General features: G+C 41.0%; 1 protein-coding gene across 2 annotated transcripts in view; it reads left to right on the forward strand.

Moving 5' to 3' along the window:
* The window catches only part of TMTC1 (transmembrane O-mannosyltransferase targeting cadherins 1), a 311,748-nt gene that overhangs the window by 13,708 nt on the left and 285,418 nt on the right, over window positions 1-12,622 (forward strand). For both annotated transcript variants that reach the window (XM_059886525.1, NM_001192761.3), the window contains exon 2: window positions 9,839-10,016. In XM_059886525.1, the coding sequence (XP_059742508.1) occupies window positions 9,839-10,016 (178 nt within the window). The remainder of the gene's footprint in view (window positions 1-9,838; window positions 10,017-12,622) is intronic.

Raw genomic sequence — 12,622 nt, forward strand, 5'->3', positions numbered from 1 at the left:
AGGGAATGCAGAAGAAAAGCAACCAAAATGATGAAGGGCCTAAGGGACAGGCCTTAGAGGAAAAATGAGAAGATCCAGATGTTGTTGTTTATTGGCTGAATGATCTAAGAAGACTATGGGAAGCACTTAGAAGCATTTGAGAGCTGTAATGAAGGCAGGAGATGAGAAGAAGAAAAATGAGTGGTGAGAGAGGAAGACAGGAGAATTAGTACTGGGCTGTGGAAAGTCACCAGGGAAGTGTGGGAGAAGCCATCACTTGAGACACCAAAAACAGAAGATGAGGGGTACATTTAGTTTTTTCTTTCCCCCGTTTATGGTTTTTACTGGAGAAGAATGTATGTTATGTTATTGCTGAGAAACCTGGATTTTTTTTCTGGTAAACATAGCAACCATGTGCAGCTTTCCCTTAAGCTTTGAGATCTGAGCATTACAGTTCTGAGTATCACCTGTCTTGAATTATTGGGTTGCTTAGGGCAGATCTCTGGGCCCCGTCTCAGATCTGCTAGCTTAGAATATTTTGGGATGGGATCAGGGAATCAGCAATTGTAACCAGCACACTGGTGATTCAGAATCCCGGGAAGCCCTGCGACTCAGTGGGGCCTATGTTTAATGAGGCTGAAATGCCAAAATCTGCCTGGCATAACAGAGAAAGGAATCCAGACGCTCGTTGAGGTGGGAACATTGAGGTCCATTCATCACATCGTCTACACACACCTTTCTTGTACCCCCTATCCTGCATCCCCTGAGAGGGCCAAATGCTTCTCTCTGCACTGAGGCATTGAGAAATTCATAAATAGGAGAGTGCCTGCAAGGTTGGGAAGCTCTGTGGCATTTCTTTGCTGTTGGCCAAGTGTGATGTGGGAGATGCTGCCACTGCAGCGGGCTTTCTGACTCCAGTGGGGTTGATGGGACCCTGGAGTTCCAGAGGCCGGGTGGCAGAGCTTAGCGGCCAAAGTCTAGGTGAGAGCATTGACATGGCAGGCACGAGGATGTGGTGAGAACTGGAATGTTGTGACCCACAGGAATGGTGACGTGAAGCGGACAGGCAGCCCTCTTAAATCTTACTTGACCTATTTATATAACCAGGAAAATTCCAGGTTCAGGGCCCCAAACTAGACTTGAGTCACCACAATGGAGAGCCAAGACCTCACGTGGTTTCCATACCCCTGCCAGTTCACTAAGGTATGGCTCTTTGACTGAAATAGAGTTGGGGTCCCCTTGGGGATGGACCCTAGTATATTCTCAAGCAGAAGTCTCTTCCAGAGATATACTTGCTTTTATTTTCTTCGTTTACATAGGTGTTTTTCAAGAGGGAAATTAAAGTGATGGGCTTTATCTGGAAAGTGATGGGCTTTGCCTGGAAAATCCCATGGATGGAGGAGCCTGGTAGGCTGCAGTCCTGGGATCGTGAAGAGTCGGACACGACTGAGTGACTTCACTTTCTCTTTTCACTTTCATGCATTGGAGAAGGAAATGGCAACCCATTCCAGTGTTCTTGCCTGGAGAATCCCAGGGATGGGGGAGCCTGGTGGGCTGCCGTCTCTGGGGTCACATAGAGTCGGACACGACTGAAGTGACTTAGCAGCAGCAGCAGCAGTCTGTGAAAGTGTGGATTCAGTTCAGTTCAGTCGCTCAGTCGTGTCTGACTCTGCAACCCCATGAACCGCAGCATGCCAGGCCTCCGTGTCCATCACCAACTCCCGGAGTTTACTCAAACTTGTGTCCATTGAGTCGGTGATGCGATCCAACCATCTCATCCTCTGTCATCCCCCTCTCCTCCTGCCCTCAATCTTTCCCAGCATCAGGGTCTTTTCCAACGAGTCAGGTCTTTGCATCAGGTGGCCGAAGTATTGGAGTTTCAGCTTCAACATCAGTCCCTCCAGTGAACACCCAGGACTGATCTCCTTTAGGATGGACTGGTTGGATCTCCTTTCGGTCCAAGGGACTCTCAAGAGTCTTCTCCAACACCACAGTTCAAAAACATCAATTCTTTGGCGCTCAGCTTTCTTTATAGTCCAACTCTCATATCCATACATGAGTACTAGAAAAACCATAGCCTTGATTAGAAGGAACTTTGTTGACACAGTAATGTCTCTGCTTTTTAATATGCTGTCTAGGTTGGTCATAACTTTCCTTCCAAGGAGTAAGCGCCTTCTAATTTCATGGGTGCAATCACCATCTGCAGTGATTTTGGAACCCCAAAAAATAAAGCCACTGTTTCCACTGTTCCCCTGTCTATTTGACATGAAGTGATGGGACCAGATGCCATGATCTTCATTTTCTGAATGTTGAGCTTTAAGCCAACTTTTTCACTCACCTCTTTAAATTTCATCAAGAGGCTCTTTAGTTCTTTTTCACTTTCTACCATAAGGGTGCTGTCATCTGCATATCTGAGGTTATTGATATTTCTCCCGGCAGTCTTGGTTCCAGCTTGTGCTTCATCCAGCCCAGCGTTTGTGATGATGTATTCTGCATCTAAGTTAAATAAACAGGGTGACAATATACAGCCTTGACATATTCCTTTTCCTATTTGGAACCAGTCTGCTGTTCCATGTCCAGTTCTAACTGTTGCTTCCTGACCTGCATACAGGTTTCTCAAGAGGCAGGTCAGATGGTCTGGTATTCCCATTTCTTTCAAAATTTTCCACAGTTTCTTGTGATCCACACAGTCAAAGGCTTTGGCATAGTCAATAAAGCAGAAATAGATGTTTTTCTGGAAATTTCTTGCTTTTTCGATGATCCATTGGATATTGGCAATTTGATCTCTGGTTCCTCTGCCTTTTCTAAAACCAGCTTGAACATCTGGAAGTTCAGGGTTCATGTATTGCTGAAGCCTGGCTTGGAGAATTTTGAGCATTATTTTACTAGCATGTGAGATGAGTGCAATTGTGTGGTAGTTTGAGCATTATTTGGCATTGCCTTTCTTTGATCATTCAGGTATGACTTAAACCAAATCCCTTATGATTATACAATGGAAGTGACAAACAGATTTAAGGGACTAGATCTGATAGATAGAGTGCCTGATGAACTATGGACGGAGGTTCGTGACATTGTATAAGAAACAGGGATCAAGACCATCCCCAAGAAAAAGAAATGCAAAAAAGCAAAATGGCTGTCTGAGGAGGCCTTACAAATAGCTGTGAAAAGAAGAGAAGGGAAAGGCAAAGGAGAAAAGGAAAGATATACCCATTTGAATGCAGAGTTCCAAAGAATAGCAAGGAGAGATAAGAAAGCCTTCCTCAGTGATCAATGCAAAGAAAGAGAGGAAAGCAATAGAATGGGAAAGACTAGAGATCTCTTCAAGAAAATTAGAGATATCAAGGGAACATATCATGCAAAGATGGGCTCAATAAAGGACAGAAATGGTATGGACCTAACAGAAGCAGAAGAGTGTGCATTACTGGGGGGCAAAAACAATGAGTCTTTTTCTCCCCTCCTCACCCCTCCTGTGACTACTTGGAGCCACACTGTGTGACCCTGTGGTCTTTCCTGGGGACTGGTGCCCTCCGATTGCTGTGTGCTGCATGTGCCCCCTCCCTTTTCTGGGCGGTTTTACAAGGAGGCAGAGGAGTTCAGACGGAGAACGGGCTGTTTGCGTTTTATCTGCCAAAGTCTGGAAGGCTTTCAGCCAGGCAGACATGACTATTAAGATTTTTTTAGGAAAAAAGTTTTATTTCCTACTGCTTGGCCTAGTTTTAAATTAGAAATGAAAGTTAAATCAAGTAAACTTAGAGATTAGTTGAGAAGAAAGGAAAAGATGTTTTTTATTTTCCAACCTCCAGCTTAACATCAGTTTATTTGTTCATTCATAAACCTTTATTTAGAACCTACTGTGCTCCAACTGAGATGGATACCATGACAAAAATGTTAATTTCTAACAATGAAGGAAAAATTCTCATAACACTTGAGGGATATAGTAAATGAGTTTTTAAAAACTGATTATATGCTGTAATGGAAGTACATTCATGGTGACATGAAACCTGAGATTGTTCTCTGTAGATGGTATTTAAGGTAAGCTGTTGTCAGGCTTCTGTGTGAACATTCCTGCTTATCCCACCACTGATTTTAGTTTTAGATATTACATTTTTCTTTGAGCTGAAGTCTGCCCCCCAGTAGTTGGAAGACCCCGTGGCAAATTATGAGTACTTGAACCACCTAAATTGGCACCCAGGTATTTCCACACAGCCATGGAGGCCCAGAGTTGCCACGTCTTTTAAGATTTGAAGAAAAGTTGGAATTTTTATATGAAATCACCTGTTTTATTGTGTGATAGCACATACCAGGGATAGACACTGGGAATAAAGCTGTAAATATGCCAAAGAGCCTTTCCCCTGAAAAACTGGTTTCATACCTGTCTGTCATCTTTCTGCAGGCTAAGCATTACCCGTTCCTCAAACCTACTTCCCTGAGACATCACTTTGAGACTCCCTCCCCCAGCATCCTGAAGCTGTCCTGTGAAGGTGCTCCAGCATTTAAGTAACACCCTGAGGGGCTGCTGCCCTGTGTTGGATATCACCCCCTTCCCTCTCCCATCCACAGGGAGAACGCCTCTATCTGCCTTATCTCAGTACCTGGTAGATTCTCCTGCTGCTGGAATTCTCTCACTATGAAGTACTTTCTCTCTTTCTCCTACTATGCTATTAACTCCTTGGTGGCAGGTGCCATGTCTTCTGTTTGTTCTTCTGGGCCCTACATTTGTACCCAGCAACTAGCAGGTGTTCAGTAAATATCTGTTAGAGTGCATTGAAATGAAAAATACTGACTTAGGCAGTTCCCTGACTATCGGTGTTGGTGCTTTGGTCTGTTTTGATAGCTAGGACACAGTAACTCTGACTTTGGGGTAGACTTAACAACCCTTGGACAATACCACATGTAGAGTTTTAATCTGGATTGCAAGGATTTTGTTCTGTTTTGTGTCTAAAAGTGGGTCTTTACTGTTAGCCGTATTCTGTCTAATTGTTAGAATTAGATGTCAATTTTCATCATTTAAGCTCTTTGTGAAGCTCAGTCTTCAGTACAGTTTCTCTTCTTCCCTGATACAGGCCACGTGCAGGCTTGGTTAGCATACACTACGGATTCATTTAAGCCTTTGATAAAAATATTGGACAGACCAGAGATATTATCAGAATGCTGTGACATACCCTGGAGGTCTCCAGCCAAGGAGACATTGATTTAGTATTCACCACTCTCTGTTAGCTCATATCTATTTTATTCTGCCTTGTATGCCAGGAGATTCTGAGAGGTCCTATTTAATGACATTCTTAAAGATGTAACATGTCTATCACACCCCTCTCCAGAAGTTAATCAGTTAAATCCCTTTTTGTGAACCTGTAGTAACTCAGAATCAGATATTCTTTTTCCAGTGCCCACACATAGGATATACTCAAAAATTTTGTTACCATTTCATCTTAAACTTACTTAGCTATCATTTAGAGAGTTCAAGCTCCATCTTTTTAGATAATTTGGGAAATTCTCATAACTAGATTTTTGGTGACTTCTCAAAGCTTAGATTAAGGTACCAGGTGAGGAGCTTTCACACTGTTACCTTATCTCTACAGTGGTTCCACATTCAGCAACTTATTTTTATATTTTTGGATCTAATTGAATTCATTTGCAACACCAAATACTCCCTTATAATCAATTTCCAGAAATAATCTATATGGATAACATCTGCACATTTTTAGATATGATACATATAGATACATGGATGAGTCATACCTACTATTTTATATCATTTTGGAAGGGGAAAGGAGTGTATGTTAAGTATCTCATAAACATGTCATAACATAGTAATAACATCATCTTTAATGATGCTTTTACTTGTTAAATGGTTGAATAACAAATAAATTGGAAAAATAGCAAGTCCTTTGTCTTAAAAAAAAAACCTGCTATTATTTGTAATCCAGGGTTATGATTTAAAGTATATCATCGGTGGGAATGTGCTCAGTCACTCAGTTGTTTCTGACTCTTTGTGACCCTGTGGACTGTAGCTCACCAGGCTCCTCTCTGTCCATGGGATTTCCAGGCAAGAATACTGGAGTGTGTTGCCATTTCCTCCTCCAGGGAATACATAAATACATAGAGGTTTATTAGATGTTTTGCCATCTCTGTGTTGCCATTTTTATAATTAACACAATCTTTGTACATTAACAGGAAAATTACTCTTTCTTCCTCTACTTATACTCACAAGATTTCTAACACCAGATATGTGGGTTTACTCCTACACCAAACAATTCTCTCACACTTGCTGGGTGTCCTGGAGTTCAATTCAATTTGGACACTGTCTACCTGGAGTTAACATCAGATCCCCCAGGCTAAGGGCTCAGTTCTGCAAGAGTGTCCCTACTTCAGATGGCAATCACAAGTACTGGTCCTCAGGTTACTCACATTTATGTCTGACTTGGCCACAAGTTGGGTCTTCCCTGGTGACTCAGATGGTAAAGAATCTCTCTGTGATGCAGAAGACCCAGTTTGACCCCTGCATCAGGAAGATCCCCTAGAGAAGGGAATGGCTACCAGCTCCAGTATTCTTGGCCTGGAGAATTCCATGGACAGAGGAACCTGGCAGGCTACAGTCTCTGGGGGTCTCAAAGAGTTGGACACGACTGAGAGACTAACACTTTTACTTTTTGGCTACAAGTTGGGGTTTCCCATGACCTCCCCCTTCAGACTTGATAATTTGCTATAATGGCTCACAGAACTCAGGAAAACCAGTCTATTATATAAAGAAGGGCATGATAAACAGTACAGATAATAGCCAGATGAAGAAATGTATCAGGCAGAGCCTGGAGAGTCCTGAATACAGGAGCTTCTGTCCCTGTGGAGTTGGGTTCTATCACTCTGCTGGCACGTTGACGTGTTCACCAACCTGGAAGGCTTCCAAAACCCATAGTTCTGGGAACTTTTTTGGAAGTGTCATCATGTAGGCATGATCAGTTATTAGCTCAGTCTCCCTCAATTCTCCTCTTCCTGAGGATGGGGGTGGACTAAAAGTTCCAAGCTTCTAATCACATGTGGTCTTTCTCGTGACCACCTCGCATCCCGAAGCCACCCAGGAGCCTGGTAAGAATCACCTTGTTAAGACAAAAGTCACTCTTATCTCCTAGGGAATTCTAAGAGATTTAGGAGTTCTGTGTCAGGAACCAGAGCCAAACACCGAGTATTAGAACAAAAGGTGCTCCCAGTGCTCTTATCACTTAGGAAACTGCAAGGAATTTAGGAGAGTGGTGCCAGGAACTTGGGGGCAGAGACGAAATATTAAAACAAAAGATATTTCTAGCACCTTTATCGCTTAGGAAATTACAAAGGTTTTAGGGTCTCTAACCAGGAGTTGGGATGAAGATCAAAATACATATTGCATCACAGTATCACATATGTATAATGTGATATATATATATATATATATATATATATATATATATATATATTTGAATACTTTTCTGTTTTTTCCTTACAGAAAATTTCTAGAAGTGGAATTTTGGGGCAAAGGGTGTGCAATTTGTAAAGTCTTTTATATATATTGACAACCTAGAGACCTATCACATATGAGATTGCCTGTTTTCTCTCACTGAGATGAATGTGAATGAATTTTAAATGAATGGCTTAGCTGGTCTGGAAAACTCAGCCTGGTGAAGTGGAAACAATATAAAATTAACGTCAGGGGAGTGGGCTGTCGGGACCACCCCCACCTTCCCTGAGGACAGGGACTCAGTCTCATCCTTCTCACAGCTCCTCCATCCTGTGCTTTCTTTCTTTCTTTTTTAAAATCTTATTTATTTATTTAATTTTGGCTGTACTGGGTCTTCATTGCTAAGCAGCTGCTGCTGCTGCTGCTGCTAAGTCGCTTCAGTCGTGTCCGACTCTGTGTGACCCCATAGATGGCAGCCCACCAGTCTCCATCTCCAGGCAAGAACACTGGAGTGGGTTGCCATTTCCTTCTCCAATGCATGAAAGCAAAAAGTGAAAGTGAAGTCGCTCAGTCATGTCCGACTCTTCATGATCCCATGGACTGCAACTTACCAGGCTCCTCTGTCTATGGGATTTTCCAGGCAAGAGCACTGGAGTGGGGTGCCATTGCCTTCTCCGATTGCTAAGCAGGCTACTTTCTAATTTTGGTGCAGACGCTTCTCATTGTGGTGGCTTCTCTTGCTGGGAAGCCTGGACTTTAGGGATCACGGGCTTCAGTCAGTGGGCTCAGGAGTTGAGGCTCTCGGGCTCCAGAGCATAGGTTCAATAGTTGTGGTGCACCAGCTTAAGTGCTTTGCAGCATTTGGGATCTTCTCGGATGGGGGATCAAACTCATGTCGCCTGCATTGGCAGGTGGGTTCTTTACTACTGAGCCAGCAGGGAAGCCCCGTCCTGTGCTTTCTGATTCCCAGCAGCTCTCTCAGCGTGTGTAGGTCCTCTTGTCCTGGAATGGCAGGGATGCTGTTCTCCCTTCTTTAGCCGAACACACCAGTCCCCTTGTTCACGGCCCTTTCTTCTTTCCCTCTGAAGGAGGTATTTCGCACCAGGTTCCTATCTTCAGCACCTTGGAGTGTGAGCAGATGCATAGGTCTGCAGCACAGCTGTCTTGAATTTTGCACTGAGCCCCTGGAGTTGGCCAGCAATTCATTTTTTTAAGGCTTAGTTGGGACCATGATTACTTCAGTGGAAATGAAAATTGAGTTGATTAGTGACTATGACATTTAGATTCGTGTGTCCAAATAAAGCTTGAGATGTTTAAAATTCTGTAAATTAAAGCTGAATCAACTCAAGTATTTAGAATATGCGTATGCCATTGCTAAAGTTGACTTTTAGATTCTCAGCTGTTTTTGGCAAAGCGGAGGTAGCTGTATAAGAGAAGCAGATCAAGAGTGTGAGGATAAAGATATGGAATTACTGTTTTGGTAAAATGGACTGGAGTCTAGATGACTATAGACAGTACCACTTAGGGTGTGTGTGTTCTCCCAAGAGAGTCATTCCCTATGCAGTTACATTTTTTTCTATAACCCCACAGACTTATTTGAGGACATTATGTCCTATTCTTAACATAAAGGCTACATTCAGAAGTCTCTCTGTGAAAGTGTTTAAAATTTTGAACAACAAATTTCTCTTCTCATTGTGGTCCTCTTTTTATTTTCTTTTTGTTGTAATCCTGGAATTCAGATTCTGAGATTCTATAGGAATTGATATTAGAGAACATTTAATACAAATTCTGAAATGCTATGCTCATTCTCACCCTTATATTAATAATTTCAGCTACAGCTGGTAATGGTGGGTAGATGCCCTGGAGATGCTTTGTGGGGTGGTAATTAACAATGATTCCTTGTACATAATCTGGAAATTTGCTTCCTGGTGGCACTGTGGGTGAGAAAACACAGTTGTACTTGGTTTATCCCACCCTTGACCACAGGTGCCAGTTTCTTGGTCTCTTTCTCATTGCTGGTGACCATGGCTCCAACCTACAGCACTGAGGACTTGCCTGTGAACACTCAGCTGCTTAGGAAGAAGCAAGAAGCAAGAACATTCAGCTGTTAATGAAGCAAGAATTCTGGGAGGTGTTTGGACCAGCCAGGGAGTGAGGGAAAAAAACGAGTGAGGGAAGAAAAGCATTCCACACCTGTCTGCCTTTTCAGTGAGGCCACCAAGTTTTCTGAAGTAATATCATATTGCATTTACAAAGATTTCTGCAGATAGAAAATTTTTTAGGTAGGAAAAAACTTATATACAGAGTAACCTGATAGTGGAATCATTTAAAATAATTAAATAACTTACCTTTTAAAGTGATGGATTCCCTTTGCTTTCCTTGTGCTTACCTTCTGTTTGTAGCTAATTTGGTTTTTATTTGTTGTCACAGGCTGAACATCTTTATGACTGGCATGGACCCATTCTACTTCCACGCAGTAAATGTCATTTTACACTGCCTAGTGACCCTTGTGCTGATGTACACCTGTGACAAAACTGTCTTCAGGAATCGCGGACTTGCTTTTGTTACAGCGTTACTTTTTGCCGTGCATCCTGTTCACACAGAGGCGGTGAGTGTCACTGAGACTCAATGAAATAATGAAGCACAAAAGTCATCTTTTTCTCCTCTCAAAACCATGTGAATTTAAAGCTCTACTGAAGTGTTTATATATAAATCATTCTGCTTGACCACTTTTCTTTTTAAATGTTCTGATGGCCAATGCACCTCCAGGACTTAACTGCTTTTCTAAATAACCACTGTCATTATTACAGGTAGTCATAAATGACCACAGTTCTTTATTTGTGGAAAATTTAAGTCCTAATGTGTTTTAAACAGCAAGGGGCATTTTGAAATACTTAGCATGCTGAGTTATTGTTCCCGCTCTATGATTTTTTAACCTATTCTTGCTCTGCTTAATATTTATAACATTCACGATACAGAACTCTTAAGTGCTAGGGTTGTTTAGTCACTAAGTTGTATTGGACTTCTGGTGACCCCATGGACTGTAGCCCACCAGACTCCTTGTCCATGGGATTTCCCAGGCAAGAATACTGGAGTGGGTTGCCATTTCCTTCTCTAGGAGACTTTCCTGACCCAGGGATCAAACCCATGTCTCCTGCTTGGCAGGTGGATTCTTTACCACTGAGCCACTAGGAAGCCCAACAGCTGGGGGAAGACCATAAAAAGTTGAACTGACATTCTTCAAATTAAACACACATTCAAGACTTACCAATAGTTTTCCAAGTTATTTAGTATGAACTGTAGTTATTTGGAGGATGATGAGAAATGGGTTTAGAAAGTATAGATCTGGAGTCCTATTTAAAATATGGGCTTAATCATGCACCAAGATGGTGTCATCTAGCCTGGCTTCACATCTCAGTAACCACAGCTGGTTTATTTTATGTATTGCTGAGGGTGGATGAAGACTTTCTAAGCAGTCCATGCCTACCACAGTTTTATAAGAATTGTCTCAAGAGTCACAGATTGCATCCAGGCATTTTCCTACAGTTCACATCCTACAGTTTACATCCAGACCTGAGAACCTGGGGGAAAAGTGTCAAGTTGATTCTCTTCTCCCTCTTCCCTTTTCAGTTGCCTTTTACTTATATTTAAAAAATAAGGAATGTCTTGCATACATCAGAATCTTACTATGCCCCAGGGGTACAAATGGCACCATACAGTGAAACAATTTGATATATTGGTGTCAGCCAAGTCTCCCCTAATTAAGGCATCATAAACCCAAAGTAGGTTTATGTCCTTTTCTGTCTATACATGTTTCTGTGAAGAAGGCAGCACTGTATTAGAAGTAGGGTAAGGTGGCCTGCAAGATGTTTATCATGGGGATGCATAATACTTTCATTTGATCTGAAGCAAGACGTCTGATTTGGCCAATTGGTTTGATGATGAGGACTGGTTAGGCCATATGATGGACATTTGCCACAAACAAAATTCTAAATCTGTAAGCCCAAGGTTTTGACACAAGTATATTTAGAGTGATAAGGAAGAAAATTATTTTTATAAACAATTACGTTGTTAAGTGTAATTTTCCCAGTCCTTTCTGAGTATTTTGGACTGAACAAGGTGCCTGTAAGTGGAGGGCTGTAAAGTATACATAATAAGCCTTTGCAAAGTCTCAGTCAAGCCTTTTTTCCTTAGTTTTGAGAAACTATGAAAGCAAATGAATCCAATGACGGGTAACTTTAATGATTGGTACACTTCATTTATTTGCTTTCAACCAGGTTAAAGGAGAACCTGGAGCTGATAGATCATTAAACATTATGCAAGATGATAGATCGCTATGATTTTGCAGATAACTTGGGTGTTCAAAGAACTGTCACTGCTGTAACATGGTTACTTCTGTCCTCATTTATGTGAACTGCGTTCAAATACAAAAGCTACAAATAGAATTGATGCCTCATGCTTCCTTATTCTAACAAAAAGTAATATTCAGTCATAGATAAATGAATTTATTAAAAAAGCCTACACCTATATCATTGAGGACTATTCTTTATTTAATAATTTTTATCATTTTTTTCTAACATACTGTATTTAGCAATTGAAAATAAGACTAATTGGAATAATAATACAAAATTGAAAATTCAACAATTTTGAAAATTCAGAAAATTTAGGTGCTTTTGATCACAGGAACTTTAAAAAATTAATCTGATTATACATATATTTTTATTATAGAGTGAGATGATAAATAGAACATTTTAAAATGTAATTGTATAGCATATTAAGAAAAAAATGCTGAGGTGGAAATAAAATGGGAACATGATTTCAAGGGGAAAGGGCACGTGAAATGTCTCTCATTTAAAGAGCCTGTTCATATTTGTGTAAATGGAAGATGATGAGCTTCAAACTGCTGTGGTATGTTTCAGGTTCATTTGGTACATTCAAAACAGTAATATTATGGCCTATTTTAAAATATCAATTTCTAAAATGCACAGGAAGTTAAATCCTTTGAAGTATTTAAAATTATGATGAAAAACTTTAGATATGAATTTTAAAAGATAAGAGTGATGCATAAATTTTCAATATTATTGTTGGATGAAGAGAAATAATCAAGGACCACTACTCCTCGCCATATAGAACATATGACACTGGGTCAATGGCAATGTTTTAATCTAAGCCCATTGACTTCATTATGTTTCTGACAGTTTCTTAGATAGATTT

The sequence above is a fragment of the Bos taurus genome, chromosome 5 (assembly GCF_002263795.3).
Source record: "Bos taurus isolate L1 Dominette 01449 registration number 42190680 breed Hereford chromosome 5, ARS-UCD2.0, whole genome shotgun sequence".
NCBI lineage: Eukaryota > Metazoa > Chordata > Mammalia > Artiodactyla > Bovidae > Bos > Bos taurus.